This window comes from Syngnathus typhle, linkage group LG2 (assembly GCF_033458585.1).
Source record: "Syngnathus typhle isolate RoL2023-S1 ecotype Sweden linkage group LG2, RoL_Styp_1.0, whole genome shotgun sequence".
NCBI lineage: Eukaryota > Metazoa > Chordata > Actinopteri > Syngnathiformes > Syngnathidae > Syngnathus > Syngnathus typhle.
The window spans coordinates 19,197,864-19,219,700 of NC_083739.1; the positions used below are offsets into that span (position 1 = coordinate 19,197,864).

Below are 21,837 nucleotides of genomic sequence, written 5' to 3' on the forward strand. Positions count from 1 at the left end.
TGTTCCATCCTGCAGATGTAAAATGTCGACGCGGTTCCAAATATTTGACAGAAGTCAAAGGACGATCCCAACACTTCTTGAACATGCGCTCATCGCCAGTCTGGCTATATGCCTGCGGTGTAAGCGACACTTTTCTGTTTCAAGAAGTAATGAAAGTTATGTTTTCTACAAGATAATAGATTAGGACAGTTTGAGGCCACATATGCCAGGAATAGCTATCATCTTTTTAAAAATCTAAAAATAAGCCTTGAATCTGTTTTTAACTCGAAATGCACAGACTGGTGTCCAAAAGTGTCACACTTCAAACAAGCAAGGCTCAAAGAGAACCACTTCATTTGAAGGGGAAATGTTATTGATAATTGACGTATTTGTATTGAAACATCCGGCGTACCTGCTCACGCATGAAATGACAAACTGACCAAACCAAATAAATCGTTTGTTAGCTTTCGATTTTGGAAAATACGCCAACTGTTCAGAATTGTGATGTCACACTTTGCCTGATCTACAACATAACCATGCCACCACTCTTTTTTTTTTTTCCTGGCTATTATTTGGCATTCTGGTGGGCAAATATCTGTCATTTTGAGGCAGCAGCCAGAGTTGAATTTTTCTCATGGGCGACATCGCGCAAACAGTTTTTGGAATCACAGAGGTCTTCGATGACACTGCCAAAAGGCATTCGATTGCTTTTGACATAAAGAAAATGTTAAAATGGTAGTAAAAAATGCAATGTTGCCAATACCGAGTATCTGCTCACTTTGCCACACACCCTAGCTCCACCCTCAGAAATCATACTAGTATTTTCTCGAGACAGAACCGCGTCCTCTGTCACGACTCGTCCCCGGTTGTTTTATTATGTGTAGGTTGTCATTATTTCTGTCTGTGTACTCGCCCCTCCCTTCCTGTGTCTACTCACAATCTATGTACTAATCACAGTCACCTGCCTCTCAATACCTGTCGCGTATTTAAGTCCTGTCTGCGGGTCACGCCCTTTTCGGATTTTTTCTCCTCTCCCATCTCTGTCAGTTCTGTTTTTGTTTGTCAGCCGTGTCGGTCAGTCCCGTTGATATTAGGCCGTTATGTTAGTTTGCCGGTTCTGTTGGCTTATTTCCCTTATCCTCCCTTTCAACTACCTTTTTCCCTTCAGTAAACCCTGGCCCAAGCTGCATTTGGTTGCCCTGCTCCATTCCGATCTGTGACATTCTCAAAACTGTGTGATTTGAAAGCGAGTGTGCCAAATGTTAAGTGTCTTAATCCTTTGTGTATTTTGGCATAGGAATGTCTGATCTTGAATTACGACACCTGGGAATGGCTTTAAACCTTGTGCCCTCATCAAATTTACTATCCCTAGAAGTCCGGATCCAGTACTCACTTGCATGCTTGAGTCTCAACATTGTCTGCTCCTTCCCTTTTTCTCTCTTTCAGGGAATGAAAAACAAGAGGAACGTTGCAGGTTTATCTGGTACGGGTCGCATGGCTTTGAGTTTTTACATAGTCCTGCAAAGGCACAAATCCGTTATGTCAGTTGTTACAGTTTCCTAGTTCGATGTTTTGATGCACCTTAACCTTCTAACCCAGGGGTGACTAAACCTTTGGAAAACGACAACAACTTCTTTGGTACTGAATAAACCTCAAGGGCTAGAATTTTGGTAAAATTGGTAATTCTATGTGAAAACCTTTAGTACTACATGTGAATCTATTTATTTACAGAATGAAAAGAGCAACTCTGCAAACAGGATGACAGTAGCTTGCTTTCCCAAAGTTAAAAAGCACATGTGCAAGAAATCAAACAAAAATACACACCTTGAACTTAGCACTTTAGAAGAAAGAGGTGAACTTCTTGCCAATGCCGGATATAGCTGGGAATAATAAAACACAATACAGGATGATCTTACTGAGGAATGATTTAAAGAGTACTTTGTGATGACATCAAAGCAACTGACTATGCATGTACTTTTACAATGAATGGTTTCAGGATACCTTCTCCTAGTTTTCCAGCCTGCTCAGCAGCTCCTCCTGGCAGGATCTTGGACAACATGCTGTCTCCCTCCATGCCTGGCTGACCTGCTGCCGCACTGCCTATACCGCCGGGCCTTGGAGCTGCCTTGGAGCCTACCGGAAGATGATTGGAAAGATGACAAAGAAAGGAACCAATGGATGATGAAAAACTGGAAACGTAACATGAAAAACTTGTTCATCTGAGGCAAATCAGCTTCTCAGAATGAACATTCCATTGTATAGAGAATAACAATGTGAATGTGCGTGTGTGCATGTGTTCGTGCGTGTGCATAGGTCACCTATGCCTGTGAGAGGTGGTTGAGCTCCTTTTGTGGCCATGACAGGTGCTGCTTTTGCTCCTATGGCTGTTGTTGGAGGTGTCTCAATCTTGGCCTGCAAAGAGAACGAGAGAGCTCATCGCTTAGCAACACTGCTGAAAACAGCAGGGGGCAAATCCTCCATATGGACCCGAGTATTGTCTGAATAACACAGCCGCGGGAAGTGAAAATGAAAGTTAACAGTTCTTTTAAGATCTGAATGGTGTTGCTTGATGACATTACAGATCAGGATCCAAGTCAAGTTCAGCCACACCAAACTCAACCAAGCACGACCTCATTTTGTGCATTATGCCGGGAACAACTTTGCTTATATGGATGGATGGATGGAAGCATATAATGGTCCAAAATGACATCATACAATCAAACTCGAGGGTTAAATAAGTGATTTCTGACTCCTGACGAACTGATTTAAAGTCTGTCAAGACTTTTGACTACATAGTGCAGCCACTATATGCACCATGCTTGCAGGGGGCCAATCGGTTCAATTGTATTGACTTCTTGAAACACCGGCCATTAGAGTAGAGAGATTAGGGAAGAAGGAGGGAGGAAAAGAAGATACAAAAAACAATGGTGGTAGACTGAGTCACAAAAGCAGTATGAGAATAATTGTCAATTTTTGTACATGTGAAGCACTTTAAGACCTGCTTGTGATTTAGGCCTTATCTTGTCAACAGACTTTGCATGTCAGCCAATTAGCTCTTACCCCATCTTCTACCAGCAGACGAAAGGAAAATATATTGTCAAATTGTTGGAAGCAACATATAATGCATGTAAAATGGAGTTTAAAAGAGTATTGTTGACTCAAACAAGTGTAAATAATTCTATAATTTTTGTCTTCATCACTAATCTTTATTTCCTATACTCACCATGGGGGCAGTTGTTGTTCCCGTGGGTCCTGTCTGCCTGGCCTGCCCCATAGGTCCTCCAGCTGCTCCCATTTGCCCGGGTTTGGCCTGGCCCTGCCCCACCCCCATGCTTTGTCCTTGGGGTGGGGGCTGTTGCTGAGCACTAGTGGTAGTTGGGGGTCCTTGCTGCCCCGGCCTTGCCGTTGACGTCTGGGCTTGTTGTTGGAGCTGCGTCCTCTGTCCTGGGACTCCGTCGTTCTGGGAAACCTGGCCAACCTGTCGCCCGGATCCTGAAGGGCCACCTGCAGGGCCCTGTCCCCTTGAAGAAGAGCCAGACCTGGAAGTACCTGGATGATTTATATGGGGAAAAAAGAGATTGACCTGGTAAGGCTCATGTTTAATTTTAATGTACAGTATATACTGTGTTTCATTGAAGCCAATTCAAAGTGAGGTTTGAATTTACATGGTAAACAACTGCTATGAACACTGAAAGCAGCCGTGGAAAATGGAATTATAAGAAAAATGAGAAGAAGCAACAATCTGAGATTTAATGAGTACATGACTAAGAACAGTGATGCCCTCGGGGAGAAAAATTCCTCCAAGAGGTTACGGTTGATAGATTTAATTAAAGACTGTTGATCCCCGTGGGGACACTAGTGTAAAAGACAACCAAACTGCATCCGAACAAGTGATATTAAAGATGTTTGTCTGTTATTAGAATTAAAATAATAATTTAATTCAAGAATCCCAGTTATATCAAGGTCTAGTTCTGTAAATAACTTTCATTTAATTCGACTCAATGATGTTACTCGTTTGTAAAATAGGTATCAACATTATCCAAAATATCCAAATCCAGATTTATGGGAAATTTATAGAGTCTTCCATTAACCGAACGGACGGGAATACCTAGAGAAAATTCACACGAGCATGGGGGATAAAATGCAAATTCCACACTAAAAAATCCAAGCCATGATTGGAACTCAAAACCTTTTTGACACAAGACATGCTGGTCAGCATTTCTCCCTCCAAACTATGTTAGAGAATGTTGTTTGGAATTCTATTTGACATATTTTTCAAAGAGGGTAAGTAATACACACACAATTCCTCCACATACCTGGCTGGCCTTGCATGTCGACTTGTTGTTGAGACTTGCTGCGTGATGAGCGATGCGGATCCCCTTGCCTCGAAGATCTCTGGCTATGATGGTGGCCAGACGGATCCCGAGAGTAGTCCGATGAGTGGTAAGCTCCAGACCTTGAATCACCGCGTCTTCCCGATGAAGAAGACCGCGCTGAAGGTTCGTGCCTCAATGGAGGTTCTTTAGTATGGGCCTTAGATGACCTAGAGGACCTTGGTTCATCGGAATGACGTGATGAGGATGAGTGCCGACTTGAGCTGCCATGATGCCGGTGGTCTCGGGTGGACGAAGAGTGTCGTCCTCCATGGCCGTACTCATCCTGAGGCCACAGGTCCTCCTCAGGAGGCTCATCGTAATCATGATAGGTGTGTTTCACACCATGGCGACTCCTTCCGGTTGAGTGGCTGCTGCCGTAGTGCCGAGAACTGGAACGTGGCTTCTCAAACCAGTCTGTCTCTTCCTGGCCCAGATGGTAGGCTTTGGAAACCGAAAGCAGATCACAGTCAATCTCCATGTCGTTCGGAGACAGCGGCATGCAGGCTGAGAAAAAGAAGAAAGACCACCCACATGCCAAAGAAAAGTATAAGAAGACACAGGAAATCAAAATAATACAATTATATCCATGCGAAATACAATTTACTTCACTTTCACGGTACAAGACTGTAACTACAGTAGACCAAATAAACACTGCAAAAACGTCCACGGTGAAAACTATATAGGCGCCATTTTTTTCTTTACTAAGGATAAGCCAATCATGTTGAGTAGAAACCTGACTATACAATAATAAATAATATTTACATTTGGCTGAGGTTGTCCTGCCAAAATGAGAGACTATTTTGCAGTGCCGCCAGAATTTAGAAATAAAAACATGTGAAAAGTATCAATGCAAAAGACAAACACTAGATTACGATAAAACCCTGTAAAACAATTTGCATTGGTGACGTGCAAAGAAGACCTTCCAAGGGAATCAGAGTGGTGCGAACGAAGAAAACGACCACGCCGGAGAACCATGCGTGAACTGGACAAACAGAAGACCAGACGAACAGGCGGCGGGACGGACAGGCAGGCAGACAGACAGACAGCAGTCCACTGAAATGAGAGCTCCAAGTGACTCTCAGGAAGAAGAAAACATTTGCATGCAACAGCTAGCTCTGCCTCATTTTCTTCTCTTTCTCTTTTCTAAGCCTATCTGTTGGGTGGGTGGGGGACATTTAGATAAATGGTGGGAGCAGTAGTAGGTAGTGAGACCGTGGGCATTCAGCTCCCACATTTACCTTCACTGTCTGACACAGCGCAATGATAATCGTCTATTATGTATGTATCATCCGACTTGTAGACATGGGTCCGGGGTAGGTCCCGTATGTGGTCTTGAACATCTGGCAGAGAGTGACTGGAACCATATTGGCCATAATAGTACTGGTATCTACTGCTGCGACTGTCATATGGGTCGGGGCCTAAGCTTGATGATCGCCCGGAACCCATGAATCTCCCCAGGGGACTGAGTGGCCTCTCCTCTTCAGAATACTGCCTGGTTGGGTGGCGCCCCCGGCTATAGCCAGATCGGTAGGAGCGGTCATCCCTCTCATAGGATCTGCTGCGGTACCCAGAGTAGTCTCTGGCTGTGATCTTGTCCATGCCGTAGCCAGTGGAGCGTGAACGGCCAGTGGAAGTGTAGTACACCCGGTCATCCTCCTCTCCAAAGTATCGACTACCATGGGTGATGCCGCTGCCAGTGTCGTAAGTACTCCTCTTGAACCCGTAGTCCTCGATCAGCTGACGTCCTCGGATGTTGGAGGAAGGGTAACCTCCGCCAGCTGCTGAAGAATAAGAGGCCAGGTCTGCCTCTACATCTCGAGCCTCCTCAATGGGGGAGAATTTGGAGATTTTCTGCTCCATACTGCCCAGTTTCCTGTGCTTGCTGCGTTTGCTGGACATGACAGCAGGAGCCAAAAGGCTTCTGGGGGACGACGATTTCTGCACCCCAGACCGGAAGCTTCCATGTTTGTAGTCGTAGTCATAGTAATAGGAGGATCCCCCACCCATGCTAGTGCTCACGCTGCTGCTGCCCCCTAGAGGTCCGTGCCTGTAGCTGCTCTTACCCCTGCCATGGTGGTCGTACAATTCTTCCTGCATCGCCGCTTCCTCCTCGGTTGCCCTGCCGTACATGGCGCTGCTAGTTCCCCCACGCGTCGTGCTGCCAATGGTGCTGCTGTGACCGTGGGTGTCGCCGGGGTAACGGCCAACGCCGCCGTGATGCATCATGTCCACTGTTGTCGTGCCCAGCCCGTTTTTTGCCGTCAGCTCACTTACATCATCTATCATCATGTAGTTTCTTGGGATGTTTTGTTCCAAACCAGGTGCCACGTACATGCCCTCAGCCGTGGAGGGACTATCCACAGCATGTCCATAGGCATTGGAAACGGTTGTCGTGTACTGTCCATATGAGCTGGCTGTTGTTGCTGTGTAGCTATATGCATTAGCAGTGGTTGTGGTGTATTGGCCATACGAACCAACTGTTGTTGATGTATACTGTCCATAGGTGCTGGGTGGAATGGTAGAAAACCCACCGTAACCAGTGGAGACTGTTGCTGAGCCATAGGGTCCATAGTTGGCCATGGTTGTTGTTCCAGTGTATTGACCAAATGAGGCAGCTGAACTGGAATAGGTACTGTCTTGTGCCGTGGTTGTAACCACGACCGTAGGATTGCTGATTGTCTCATAATTGGTGGGCATCTTGTGCTCCAGATCAGCCAGCGACGTTTGCCTCGGCCTTCCCTGATGTACTGTCAAAATTTCTGTTTGAGGTTGCGCAGGGTAAGGGGCATTCTGGCTGGGGTAAGAGGACACAGCACTCGGATAAGGTGAGCTGTGGGTGGGGTATGGGGGCTGACCAGGTGGAGCTGGACCAAAACCAGTGTGCCCTGGTTGGGGCTGAGATTGCGGTGCACTTGGCAACCCTATGTCGGTTTGGGGGTATGGGGGTTGAGTTTGCGGGTAGGTGTGGGAAGAGTATGCAGTTTGAGATTGGTAGGATGGTCCCGAAGGATGACCATGACTCTGGAGGGGGGCCGGCTGTGGTAAGGCCTGGGACTGAGACACTGTTGGATAAGGAGCCTGGTTGAATGTTGAGGACTGGAAGCCTAAACTTGATTGAGTTGGTGCTGCTGGTTGGCTCTGGGGATATTGCGAGTGGAAAGATGATGTGGGTGTGTACTGGGCTGCTGTGTTCAGATCGTTGCTGAACTGGCTGAGAGGTGCAGTACTTGGTCTTGTCAACAGTCCATTGGTCTCATGTGATGCAGCTGCAGCTGCCAATCGTAGGTTGTTTAACTCACTGTCGGACATATAGTCCCGAGCATCACCCATGCACCTCAGATAAGCAATATCCCTCCTCTCTCTCTCCTTGACCAATGTCTCTTTCCTTTGGTGAATCCCCAGCTCAAGGTATCTCAGCTTAGCATCAATCTCCTTCTCCTCCTCCTCCAGTTCAGCTTGCTGCTTTCTCAGCTTTGTTGATTCTTGCTCCACTGCCTTTAGCTCATGGGTGAGGTCTTTGAGAAGGCTGGCTTTGGCGGCTAGGCCAGACCTGGAGCTGGGCTTTAGGCTGGGCACGGATGGCAAGTAGACCTGTTGAAGGGCAGGGGTCATCAGGGGCAGATGAACTGATGTCGTCGTCTCTTCCGGAGGAGGGCTGGGCAGGGTTCTCTTGACCTTACGTAGCAGCGAGCTCTGATGAAGGGCTGCCAGCTGTAGGATGAGAGAGAGGGTGGGGTGGAAGAGCAGTACAATATGGGGGACAAAGACAAAACATGAAAAAAAGGAGTCAAACAGAATAACAGGGTGTGATTGTTTGGATGACAGGCGAATTGTTTGGCATTTGGTAAGAGATGAAATATTGAGAACATAATAGGGCAAAATATGTTGGGAGATCAAAGGATCAAATTGGAAGCAAAAAATGAATAATGAAGTAGTTTAGGATTGGAAGGTACCAACGGAAAGAAGGAAAATTAATAAAAGTAGGAATAGGGATCACAATGGTATGATAAAGTTTTGGAGAAAAATCAAGAAAACAAATCAATCAAAAGATAAATATCACATGGACAGGAAGAAGGCAAGCTCGAAGAAAAAGTTCATGGAAATAAATATAAGGAGGCAAGGGAGACATACACAAGAAGACAAGGACAACAAGAAAGAACAAGGGGGTTGTGTTAGAAGACATGACCTAGTAATTGTAAAAGAAAAACCTTGAATGTTATGATGCGAATAGAACAGTGTTAACAAGCAGCTGACATATCTCACTAGAGAATTAAATTGAGTAATAACATTATCAGAATTGTTAAAACATTTCTGGTTAGACGACTGAACAATCTCAACAAGAGATTGAATTATTGTAACTGCCAAAACATTTTTTGGGTCATTGTTCAATGACTCTATTCTTGAACTATATTTTTTTTAATATTGCAAATAAATTTAGAGATCCAAAAAGCATGCTTATTTTGTTTTAAACTGAAAATCTGAGATCAAAAACTTCTACCATTGTGGTTCAGATTACTCCCCAATTCAGTAAATCCTAAACTGACTGCTGTTTTATTAGGATTATCGAGCTAATTGAAGCTGTTTTGTAATATACTGTCAGAATTTGGGATGCAATGTCACGTAATTTGTCCTTTGTCAGAGATAAGATCTAGTTTCTTAGGTTTGCTTGCTCAGGGAAAATGGTTAACTACTTTCCCATATAATTTGTCTTTTGCTCAGTAGAAATTAAAGCAATATGTATGACTTGATGCAATTAGCTATTATTTGAGCAATGCTTTGTGTGACATAGTGACATAAATTGCCAGTGCCAAATTAACCTTCAATGTAATGTGACAAGGCTTGTAATTTTTTTCTTTTCTTTATTTCTGGAAAAAAAACTTTTCTGTTTTTCCCAGCAGACCACATGACAAATTAATTCAAGATCTTAGGTTGACACCTAGAAGAAATAGGGTGTTTCAAATAAATATTTTATGTTTCATTAAAAGTAGTATATTAAAACTTGCAATTTTTTTCAACTTAAAAACGTTTTAAAATATAGGGAACATGTGATATTTGGGAGCTTAAAATCAGGGGATGCTTTGAGAATAATTGTCAATTTCTGTCTATGTGAAGCCCTTTGAGACTGCTTGTGATTTAGGGCTATACAAATAAACTTGACTTGACTTGACTTGATATCTGGGCTCATCTGTTCAATATGAACTGTGCACACTTTAATTCATAAGAAAAACACATCATTCCTGTAAAACACATTATTCTTCATGCATTGTCTGTAATTCCGACATCATTGTTGTCACCATCGAGTGACTTTACCTGGTTCTGTAGTGCTTGTTGTTGATAAAGGGACAGCCTAGCCTTCGTGTGCTCATCCGCTGTAGGACTAAGAGATTTAGGGTCTGACATGGACCTTTGGGTGCTCTTTATTGGTCTGGGCATGGAGGGATGTCGCTGGGGGGACTCTGCAGTGTATGCTTTTTGCTGAGGAGTGACATGGGCCTTGTTCAGCCGCTCACTCGATAGCGAATTCTCCAACAGGCGATGAGGTGAAACCGGCGAGACAGGTGAGTAGAGGACCTGTGTGGTTTTCGGGACCGTCTGCTGCTGCCGGATGATGCTCGAGATGGACTCATTGTGCAGGTGGTTGTGGGGTTGGTAGTTAATGTCGAGTGGGTCAGGACGTCTGCGCTCAAACTTGGCCGCATTTGCTGAGATATGCTGCTGCTGGCGCTGCTGTGACGAAATGTCAGTGGAACCCGATTGTTGGGTTCCACAACTGGTGGAGGAAGAATACGGGCTCACTGTGGTTGGTATGCTGAGCTGGGGAGCGACAACACCTTGTGACTGGGCTTCTGGGTCAGTCTGGCATGCCAGTGACTGTCCTTTATTGGTCCGTTCAGGTCCTGAGATGTAGTGCACGATCTCTACTTTATTTGGGTCTGGTAACGTCACATGGATGGCAGGGGAAACTCTTCCAAGGTGCTCAACTTCGGTTTGGCAGGACATTTCCCTGATGGTTTGGATGGCTATGCTGGAGGATACCATCTTAGACGTGCTGGTTTTGGTGTCAGTAGCAGCCGTGCTCGTGGCAGTTCCGCTGCCAGTAGCGCTGGATTCGGAATGTCGAGAGTAGCGAGAGCGTCTTCGGCGGACTGGCTGCCCTGTTTCAGCCTTGTCCTCATCGTCATCTGTCTGAACCGAGCAGTCCACGCTGCGACCACGCCGCCTGGTTCGATGACGCATCATGTACCTTGTGATGGAGGGAAGAATTCAACAATTTTCATTATATTTTAATGAGACTTTTTGTTTTTACAATTGAAATCAGTTTCCTGGTGTCTGTGTCATGATATCATCAAAGTACCTCAAGGATCAAGACTAACAGAGCATTTTACAACCTGTTTTTTCTGTTTCATGCAAATGAGCGACTGCTCATTTAGCTCTTCTCTACTGCTGGCCCAGATTTTGTTACCATGACAACCAGGGCAGTGCTAGGGAGTTGCGACAAGGCTGCTACTACTAGCTCATACTGTCAGGAAAAAAAAAAGTATTTATCATCAAAAGTAAAATTTTTAGGACCAATTGGAGGATTAGATTATATCCAGCCTATACTGTATGGTATATAGTACTCAGTGAAAACATTTCGCATACACATTTGTCCCGCTCATCTTCATTGTCGTGCAGAAACTGTTTTTTTTTTTATGCTGGAACAATTTTTTCTGCGCAACACAAGAATTTGAAATAATTCCCATGTGGTTGTTTATATTGTGGTATTATTGCAAATGCAGTCAGACAGAACAAGGTTTGTGAGCTACACAGAGAAAAGAGAGAACAGGACAGAAAAAGAACAACAACAGAAAAGCACCCTAAACTATAACAGATTACAAAAATATGACAAAGAAGTGACATTCTTATTTGTAAAGGAAAGATACACCCGCACCACAACCAACATCCAAAAGTGTGACACGGTCACCCAATAGACTCAAGCCAACCATCATCCGCCACACACTAGTGCACCCTACTGCGATTTGTGATTACTAAGGTGCATGATTTATTTGAGGTGTTCTCTTTTAGTTTCACTCTTCCGTGTCAATTTACTCCTTCCCTATTCAGTTCACTTTTGAGCAGATAATTGTCTTGCCGTGCCGTGGATACCGTGTAACACAGGGGTCCCCAAACTTTTTCCTGTGAGGGCCACATAACCTTTCCCTTCTCTGATGGCGGGCCGGTGGCAGTTTGTAACAGAAAAAGTGTGCCGATCGTAGGGGAGCTTAAAAAAATTATTGTTTTCCAGAAAGCCACACATAACCAAATAACGGTTATTTAATAACCCTTTCCAGGTTCTTTACAGAAAAAAAGTCAGGAAACAAATAATAACACTATTAATGAAATAAATAATAACTAAACCCTCTCTGAGTTCTTCACAGAAAAAACAGGAAATAAATAACTAAATAACTCTCTCTGGGTTCTTCATAGAAAAAAAAACATGGAACATTAACTTTCTGTTGTGCCATGCACAATCTTAACAGATAAAAGTTCAGCTCAGTTGTCAGAGCAGAACCTCTCTGACACATATGAGCAGTCTCTTAAAGTTCTTGTGTTCCTTCCTTATAATCCTTTTGTAGGTTCCAGTAGGCTTGTAGACACTGCTGTCTTTTTTGTTAAAGTTTGATAGTGCGTCATAGTCTGGAGTAAAATTTGTTGTGGCAATTCTTAGGCGAGATCCGAGGTGTTGGTCCGTTTACCTCGATCTGTGACGGGTAGATGTTGACGTTCATGTGGCTGAACGTCACGTCGCGTACGTCGAGCCAAATTGGCAACTCTTTTAAACGCTCGGCACTGTGTTCACCCTGCTTTACTTGGGCGACATTTTAACGGAAGGATTCCAGGGGAAGGTTTGTGGGTGGCTTTAGCGCAAAACTGCATCTGAAAGCTCAGCGCGCAAATTACAAGAATGCTGTCGTCACAGCCCACGCTCTAAATTCGGGACTGATACAAATAGAGCGCGAGTGCGCCATGTCCGTACACGCACTTGTGAGTGTGCACCGAGCTTTCTGACACGGCTTCCGGTAGTAAATGCGCAGGCGAGCGCTTCCCCATCTACTGGGGAAACGCAGTCATTGCAGGCAAAATGACCAAAAAAAAAAATTTAATAATACAATTTGTTCAGGGTTGGCGGGCCAGATTAAACGGTCCCGCGGGCCGTATCCGGCCCGCGGGCCGTAGTTTGGTGACCCCTGGTGTAACATTTTGGTTCGAGATATGTCGTGGTTTTGACCGTTTCGATTCAGCCTTCTAGTGCTTCCTCTTGAAACCATCTAAAAAGAAAGCTGGGTGTCTTTTTCGGCATTTCGATGTAGGACCTAACACAGTAGGGTAACAATATATTGTCAATTTAATTGGGATCAACCTCAATTTAGACTTGCGTTTGTTTTCAAATGAAGTGTTTAGGTTTTTTAACTGCTAACATATCATCTGTAATTGGTTTGTATGAACTTATCTATTAATCATAACATACCATATACAACTACATACTATTTGTGCTTGATATAAAAATGTAACACACAATGTTGGAATTAACACAAACACTAAGTACTTTAAAGGCTGAAATATATCACACTCCTACTCAGACACACAGACACATTCATAAATGTAAATACCTTTCCTCTCCATCTTCTTCATCTGTCTGCACACAACTATCCACATTCCTGCGAGGGGAAACATGGAAGACAACGCCTTCTCCGTCCAAGCTGTCTCTGCTCAGTCTGGTCATGGAGCTGTGTTTCCTCATATTGCTCTGGTTCTCAAAATGCTCCTCGTGGCTCTTTAGACACATCTCTGAAGAGGAGTTGGGGAGTGAACGGGTTCCAGTTTGATGGTCAGTATAAGGATGTAGAGGCTGTCCGTTCACATCCATCTGCAATAGGAGATCAACTGTCGTCATTTGTCATCCATCACATGATGTAAGGTTTACAACGGCCGCAGACATTCCTCACAGTCAGATAGGTTGCACTGTATCTGTACAACTAAGAATCCTCAGTGAACTGTCTTCGAGTTTTTGTTGACCTCACCTGCAAGTTCTGGACCGCAGCGGCTGTTTTCTGTCGCTTCTGTTCTACAAGCTGCTGTTGGAGCTGATGCTGTAAGGACTGGATCTGGTCAAGTTGGGACTTTTGCTGGGCCAACTGTTCCTTCTGGACAACAAGTTGTTTCTCTCGTTCTTGTTGCTGCTGTTGTAGAACCTAGATTGTAGAAACAGAAACAATCATACATAGGCGGAAAGCAAAGGTTTTTGACAAGTATTTATGAACGGGTTTTGTGATAATGAGGCACGAGGGAGAGGTTGATCGTAAAGAATGAACTAAAACAATGTAAAAAAAAAAAAAAAAAAAAAAAGAGTATAGCAAAAAGCAGTTTCTTCAGCGCAGCTGGCTGGACAAATGATGATTGAAAAAGAATAAAAGATCACAAGCCTCCTGAACCAGAATATGGTATGGCGTTAATTCGGATGGGTTAGAGTAGACCTAAACCTCTTTGTATTGCCAGAAAACAAAAATACAAGTACAGCACACAGAACAGCATCTGCAGATAAGTGTGAGTGCTAGTCATGTAATGCGTGTAAGAACAGATTTCATGGAGTTTCCTCATTGCATTAATGACAGGTTGTTGCAAATAAAAGTGCTTGGAATTTTGCTGCAATTGGAGGCTATGGGATGCAGAAACATTCTCTTGCTGATTTTGTATCAAGCAAAGCTTCCACACCTGTTTAACAGAGTTAACTTGAAAGATTTTCAACTGCTTGTTCTATCGAGAAAGAAGACAATTATTATGTTAGCTCTTCTGTTAAGTCTTAAAGCACAGCAATAAACATAGTGGGAGGTAAAGGAAATTCTTTTGGAACAACGATAAGACATTCTACTATTTCACCACTGTCACCACTGTTGGAAATAAATATGATTTTATAGAATATGGACCACCTTAAAAACAAAAACAACAAAAATCAAAATCCATTTCTCATCACGCATGTTACATGCAGGATACTGTATAAGCATTTACACATTCAGAGGAGAATTGTAAACCATACAGTGGATATGACATTTCAACAATGTAAATTATGACAAATATGTAATAATTTGATTGAAAAAAAATTAAATACTTCATTGTTGGTGGACAGTAATCAAATGCTAACATACGCAACCACATAGGTTCAAAATAATTGATTTAATTATTGCTAATATTGATTATATTAGCATATTTAGCACGGTATCAATTAAGATTTCTTATCAGGTTGTTAAAAACAAAAATATGGGACTTTATAATGTCACTCCCGCATGCAAACATTGTTACAGTACCATATAATGCAATGGAGAACAAACTATCAATAACACCACAAAACAAAAAATAACCTCCAACCACAAAACACCTTAAATCTCTGTATTTTAGTTCTTGCTTTTCCTTATACCTGTTCCTTGATGCTCTGCAGCTCCTGCAATTCTCTCTGCACCAGAATATGCTCCTTCTCTCTGTGCAGCTTCAGCTCAACCCTTTCTCGTTCCAGCTCTTCCTGTAGACGCAGTTGCCGGAGTTTCTCCAGCTCGACACGCTCCCTTTCCATCTGCAGAAGCTGCTCCTGCTGACGATGTAACCTTTCAGCTTCAGTTTCACCATCTTTGTGTACAGCACCAGGTGGGGGGAATGGAGGTAGACCCCCTGCTACCGATAAACTGCTAGAGGAATCTGTATGGCCGACTGATGCGTAACAATGAGCAGTTGTTGCTTGAGTCTGTGGTTGTTGACTGTTCAGGTGCGCTTGGGACATGTTTAGCGGTTGATGCTGTGGGTCAGCTGATGTGACCTCTACAGATGAAGAGGTTACAATAGCACCTTTACCCAGAAAAACCGGTTCATCTTGGACTGTAGCTGTCATGGGAACAGATACTGGGGCACTCGTTGGTGCTAAGGTTGTTATTGCATCAGCAGTAGTGGCAGAGACTGATGTTGTCTGGAGAAGACCTGGTCCAGGGTAACGGATCGGAGCTTGTCCAGATAACGACGTTCTTGGCGTCATTGGCAATCTGGTGAGACTAGACAAGGGCACAGGCGTCATGTTGGGGGATGAGTAAGGTCTGTAAACCCCTCTCAGTAGTGGTCGAAGAACAGAAGCAGGCTGAGTTGTGATAGGTAAGGTAGAGGCAATGGGTGTCTGAATGGTGGAGTAGATCATTCCATCTGAGGAGCGAATGGCTGCAGGGTACATGGCTCTAAGACTGGCCTGTCTGGCATTTATGAGGTGAGTAAGTGCTTGGTTGTGGGATAATGGCTTCCCATCCAATCCAAAAAGCAGATTTTGTCTCAAGCCAAAACCAGCTGATAATCTTGAGGTCGCTGGGCTGGTTCCTCTCCCCAGACTCCCAAACTGCATCAGGTCTGGGTTGCTTCCGTAGCGATCCATTGAATTGAGCGCAGCACACATTCGGCTGATCTCTCTGGCAGTTGTGGCGCTGTACTGGGCTAAATTAGCTTCCTGGAAATTGGCAATGTCACGAGCAGAGTAGCCATAGTCAGAATTGATGTTGGACAAGGAATTGTATCGTCGTATAGGCAATGTTGGGGCAGGGAGTTCCGCTCCATGTCGCAAATCTGTGTATGAGCCATACTGCATCCCGATATACGCCCCATAGCCGTGTTTTACAGCGTTTAGATCCATTGCGTGTTCTCCTTGGGCTTGAAGTTGTTCTAATTTAGAATGGTAGGATTGTAGCCCCGCCTCAGACAGGTTTGTGTCAGACATTGAGGGTTGAAGCCTACCAGGATAAGGCAATGTGTGGGACTTGGGCCCTTCCACTGGATATTCACAATATCTTCCAGGTTGTCTCTCTTGATCAGAATCATAGGAAAAAGGTGGAGCGGAAGGAGGTCTTATACCTTCTTTCTCAGAAGCACCAACACAACTTCCACCAAAGGGAAGTCGGTATACAACATCGCAGCAAGCTGGTTGGTTGTCAGGTTTAATCTGGCCTCCTGACAGATCTGCTGCATCTTGTCCTTCCTCCACTTTTATAATCTGGGTCACAGCCCTGACCTGCTCTTGTCCCCCATCTATCTGTACTACCATACTATGTGGTGTTTTCCCACCTGTAATCATGCCAGGGGGGCTGGGCTTTCCTTTCAGCTCAATGGGTCCAGTGATATACATCTCCGGGTTGATGACTGGTGACACAGCACTGACAACAGCTGAGGCAGTGCTCGTCTGGCTGACCAGCAAGTCTTTTTTCAGCAAGGGTGAGACCTGGCCGGAAAAGTTGTACTTGGCTAAAACAGATCCCTGCTGCTGGTGTTGTTGCATATGGTGATGCTGCTGCAATTGCTGCTCAAGAAGCTCTTGTTGCATTTGCAACTTCTCTTGCTGTTTTTGGAGTTCTTTCTGTTGAATACTAAGGTCTTCAAGTTTTGCATCAATTTTTGGAATTGAAGGGTCCAATGGAGGTGATAGAGGGGGTTTGTTTTGGGAAAAACACACAGCTGAACCCATGCCATGACCTAGATCAATTCTATTTTGATAGGGATCACCGTAGATCATTGGTTGTTTGGTCTGAGACATAAACATTGAAGCCGCCACAGTTACACTCACAGTGGTTGGTGTGATTGTCTCCTGGGCATTAAGGTTCATAATCAGAGGTTGTACAATTGTTGACTGTCTGCTCCCATCTGAGCCACCTTGGTATTTTCTGCTTTCAGTGGCTAGAGAGGTGAGATCCATTCCTTGATCAGTCATGATGATTGGAGCAGGTTTGGTGATTGTTCTCAGGTCCACAACGCTTCCACCTTGGATCATATGGCCCTGCTCCACCCGAGAAGTGCCTGGAACTGTCGATATGCGGCAGAGGGATATATTATCCATAGAAATGGAACCTCTTGTATAACTACCGGCTGTGGTAACCATACTTGTTCCAACATTTACCTTTTCTATTCTTTGTGTTCTGTAGAAGCTGCGTGTAGGTGAATGTTGGTAAGGTGGCGTATCTGGCGGGCTACCACATGGTGAATAAGAATCAAATGTAGATTGACGGCTAAATCGTGTGGGTGAAGACAGAGGGGATGTAGCCGTGTTGACGGTCATCGGACGAGCTGGACTGGCAGGTGGAGAGTATGGCACATCCTGAGACGACTGCTGCCGGTAGAGACGTGGGGAGACCGATCTATGTGAAGTTTGGGTTCCCTGAGCCATCACTGGAGATGTCGGCCCAGAACCCCCAGAGTCCATTCGTAGTGCTGAATTGAAAGTCTGTGTAGAGAACTCAGCTGTAGCCCTCCTGGAGGGGGAGCGGGTGGGGCTTTGTGGTGGTGGGGACGGAGAAAGGGGAGGGCTGGTGCTCCTGTAATAAGTTGTATACTTAGGGGAGCGTGGCTCACTGATTCGCTCATTAGAAGCTGTTGGGCTATCACGAACACCGCGAGTGTCCCCGACTCTTCTGGTGATAACCTCTCTTTGACTATAGGCTTGTGTAATCTCTGCAATTTTGCTGCATACACTTGAGACTGTAGCTGAAGATGTGGCAGGACTTGTGTGTCTGCTATACATAGATGACTGTGTGGATGTCATCGTGTTACTTGTACTTGTATGTGAAATTGTTACAGCATCTCTGGCATAAACTCCATAAGCTGCAATTGTAGTGGCAGCTACTGTTGGGGTTATTCCATTTTTCCCCGCTTGGGTTTTTAATTTGTCTTTGTGTCTGTCCTTTGAAGCAAAGTGTTGAGTTACTCTAACATCAGGGACGCGTCCTCCTGCTTCGGCAAAAGACACAGGAGAGGAGATCTGGGTCGAGCTGGTTCCTGGAGTCAAAAGAGCATTGCTTTGCTCCAGTAGTTTTGCAAAGGATGAACCTGTTTCAAGAAATTGCTTGTCTGGATAAGAGCTCTCAATCTCTACTTGCTCATCAGTGGCCTGCTGCATCTTTGTGATGTTCTGAGATGTTTGTCGAATCTCTTCATAGATATCACTTTCCATCTCAACTGTGTCATTGTCATAGCCTGTTTGATCTTGTTCATAGTCATACTCCTCATCATAACCTTGTCCATTAATGTCTTCTTCATAGTACTGACTGTGTCTTACTGGAGACTGCTGCTGTTTCTGTTGCTTTTGAAGCAGCTCTGCCTTCCTCATCATCTCTTCATAAACCTCCTCAGCACTCTTTAATGGCTTGGAAGTGGTTGATGACGCAACTGTGGTTGTGATCGATGATTTCTCAATTGGTGAGTAAAGCGACATGAAGGTAGGAAGGTTGTACTCACTGCCTGACTTGTAAAGTTTGGACTCATAGCCCTCAGCTTCTGAATCTAGACTCTGAGGGGAGTATTCAGAGGCAGAGGAACGATGGAGTTCTTCCATTTCGGCAGCTTGTCTCAACTCCTCTGTTGGAGAAGCATCTTCGATAGGTGAAAGATTACTGGGTGGTGTCTTGGACCTTTCTCTCCGTCGTTGAGCCCTCAGCTCCTCTTTATCCCGCTTAGTCTTGCGTGCTGTGCTTCTGATTCTTTGTTGTTCAACCTCTCTCATCTTCTCCTGCTCTCTCAGGAGTTCCTCTTCCTCTCTCAGTTCATCTTCTTCTGAAGAGTCTTCAATTGTAGGAAGCAGAGGGCCATGAGAGCGATGCCGTGCTTTCCTCTGCTGCTTAGCCTCTTCCAACCTTTGTCTCCTGCTGGGGCTACTGTCACTGTCTTCTTCCATTGATGAGATGGATGTAGGAGACTGGCCCGAGCCGTAGGAGGATGCAGAGGTTGGTGGAAGAGTGGACGAGTAGTCACCTCGAGAGCGCTCCTCGGGAGAGCCGGTCAAGCTTTCCATCTCCAGTTCGGGTTCTCGATCAAGGCTCAAGTCATTTTCGTTACTGAGCTCAATGTCTCGGCTGTAGCTGTTTGTGTTATTGAGTTCAATGGTTTTAAAGCGCCTCAGACCACCTTGTGACGCCATCAGATCTTCCTCACCCTCTTCTACTGAGCTTTTGTAAACATCGGTGGAGCTTTTTGTTTCCTCCTCAAAACTGCTAGAGTGGTGCTGTAGGCGGCGCTTCTCTTTTGCTGTGTCAGATAGGGTGTGTTTGTGGTGGCTTTTCTTTCGCTCATACCCATATCCTTCGTCTTCCTCATCGTCATCTTCCTCCATCTCTTCTTCCTCATCATTTCCTTCATCAGCACTCATCTCCATTATCTGCCTCCTCATGAATTCCTCATCGGTCATCTCGGTTGGCTCACCTTCCTTTTCCTTTTTCTTCTTTTCCTTCTTCTCCTCCTTCCCTTCTTTCCGTTTAGCCTCCCAGTCTCCTCCGTCTTCCTGTTCTTCCATTATGTCCTCAAGTTCTTCATCTGAGTCATATGCATCTGGTGGGATTGACAAAGAGCGTGGGCGATGCTTCCCTCTGTCATCCAAGTCTCTATCCCTGTGCTTCCTTCCTCTTCTGTCCGCTTTGTCTTCGGAAAGGCTCTTCTCTAGCAAAGGCCTCATGGAACTTTCCAGCTTCTTAATTTCTGAAGGGCTTGGCGGGGAGCCCCGTCCGATGATGCCCCTCTCACTCAATTTCATCTCTTCCTCTTGAATTAGTCCTGTGATTTCGCTGTGAGAGCTGGAGATGCCGTCAGAGGAGTAACCGGTATCACTGAGGCTCTGCGGGCTGCGTGACAAGTCATGTGTGCTGTTTTTTGTATCCTAAAGAAAGAAAGAACAAAAAAAAAAGCCTTTAAGGTCTCAATGGGCGACACTTTGCATGCAGTATATGCCACCATCTAGCCGTTAATTTTCTGAATCGCTTTTCCTCACTAGAAAGTCTTCATGGATTTAATTCTAAAACTCATCTGCAAATATACATACTTCATACTTGTCAAGAGTTTATAATTATATTAATCACGGAAACATCTCTGCATCATAAGGGCAATATTTACTGCCCAATCAATGACAAGGTGAAATTATTTTAAAATAATGAGACTAGCTAGCGTAAAAACATAATTTCTCAGGGAATCAAAAAACAAACGAACAAAAACAATCAAACAATAAATAAATAAATAAATAAATAAAAAGGCCATTCTTGTTGAGGGGTCAATGAAATCGAATCAACAAATAAGATTGCAGTGCTAAAAATGCAACATAAAAAAGTGAAAAGGTGATTCAGAATTCATCAGTGGCTGATTAATAACATGACAAATCAAAGAACTAACCTGGTATAATGAAATTCAAAATGACTGAAAGAATGCAAAATACAAAAAATAGGATGATGAAAATCTTCCAGGACTATCAACAACATGGTCTCAATCATGATTGCATATAACGAATTACATCTGTTTTTTTTCTTCTTTTATTTTTAGAAAGTCCCATCACATTATAGTAAAATACTTGTGTTTAATGGGCGCTGTTCATTGTTTCGAGAAAGGTCAAGATGTAAAAACCAAGTTTGCAGTTGTTGACCTCTTTGCCAACAGAAATTTTACACAGGACAGGTTGTGCACTTATCACCTATTTGTTGTTAATTGTGTTGAAAAAACTTCAACAGTGCATTAAATAAGCTTTCACTTGACCTGTTTGCCAACACTAATGTGCAAATTCCTTGCATTTCAAAAGCTCACCGAGCTGCATTATTTCAGTGAGCCGCTTTAGTAATTATGATGTTACATATAACATACCAGAGTACATCAAATATATCTCTGCTGCAATGATGGCTGCAGTCGAGTAAGAAAAAGCCTCACTCGCTCCCCATCCAAACGCTAATCCATGTCTGCCTTGCTGTGTTTGACAATGTCAGCATTCTGTTAGAAGTAAATCAATATTCTGCTTTATAAACAGCTGCAGACTGCAGCTGTTCCAAACTTCACTTTACACAAAGATAAACGCTATCAAGAATAGTTAAGTACATATCAGAAAAATTCTTCGTGACTGTTTACGCGACACATTTTGGAAATATTGGATTCCTTGACTGGTCGCAACATGAGTTACAATGTTGTGTGAAAATATGTTTTAGATTACCTGTTCAGTGCAAAACAACTGCACTGCAACTTATCAGCTGACTCATATATGACAAGTGTACAAGTCCTGGAAAGAGAAGCAGTTTATGTGCATATTGTTTTCATACAATGGGAGCACCGCAATGTTTGGTTTGGTATACATAGTGTATCTGTCATTAGGTTTATGGGGTCCATTTGAACAGGGATTGTTATGAAGCGTAACCTTTAACGTATAACCTTTAACGCAAAGTTTAAAAAAAAATGCCTTCCTAAGTAGGGCAATGTAATATTAAGGCATCATCAAAGGTACTTTGGAATCTTTCCTAGTCTGAATAAATGGCTCTATCCTGAAGTAATCTCTTCACTTTAATTCAAAGTCACAAGAGACACATGTAGTTTTGAAGATGTGGGCACATGTCAAGATAAAACCAGGAATGAGAATGAGCAAGGATACACATGGATAAACTGTTACAATGCACTCCTCCCATTACTGTTACTT

The 21,837-nt window shown here is 44.0% G+C and overlaps 1 protein-coding gene across 1 annotated transcript in view; it reads right to left on the bottom strand.

Annotated features, from left to right (window-relative positions):
• The window catches only part of bsna (bassoon presynaptic cytomatrix protein a), a 68,109-nt gene that overhangs the window by 5,142 nt on the left and 41,130 nt on the right, over positions 1 to 21,837 (bottom strand). Inside the window, exons 5-15 of the mRNA XM_061272426.1 lie at positions 14,809 to 20,052; positions 13,418 to 13,588; positions 13,007 to 13,263; positions 9,666 to 10,599; positions 5,594 to 8,066; positions 4,296 to 4,796; positions 3,203 to 3,528; positions 2,298 to 2,391; positions 1,981 to 2,112; positions 1,804 to 1,859; positions 1,373 to 1,497 (exon numbers count right to left, since the gene is read on the bottom strand). Of these exons, the coding sequence (XP_061128410.1) occupies positions 1,819 to 1,859; positions 1,981 to 2,112; positions 2,298 to 2,391; positions 3,203 to 3,528; positions 4,296 to 4,796; positions 5,594 to 8,066; positions 9,666 to 10,599; positions 13,007 to 13,263; positions 13,418 to 13,588; positions 14,809 to 20,052 (10,173 nt within the window). The 3' untranslated portion in view covers positions 1,373 to 1,497; positions 1,804 to 1,818. The remainder of the gene's footprint in view (positions 1 to 1,372; positions 1,498 to 1,803; positions 1,860 to 1,980; positions 2,113 to 2,297; positions 2,392 to 3,202; positions 3,529 to 4,295; positions 4,797 to 5,593; positions 8,067 to 9,665; positions 10,600 to 13,006; positions 13,264 to 13,417; positions 13,589 to 14,808; positions 20,053 to 21,837) is intronic.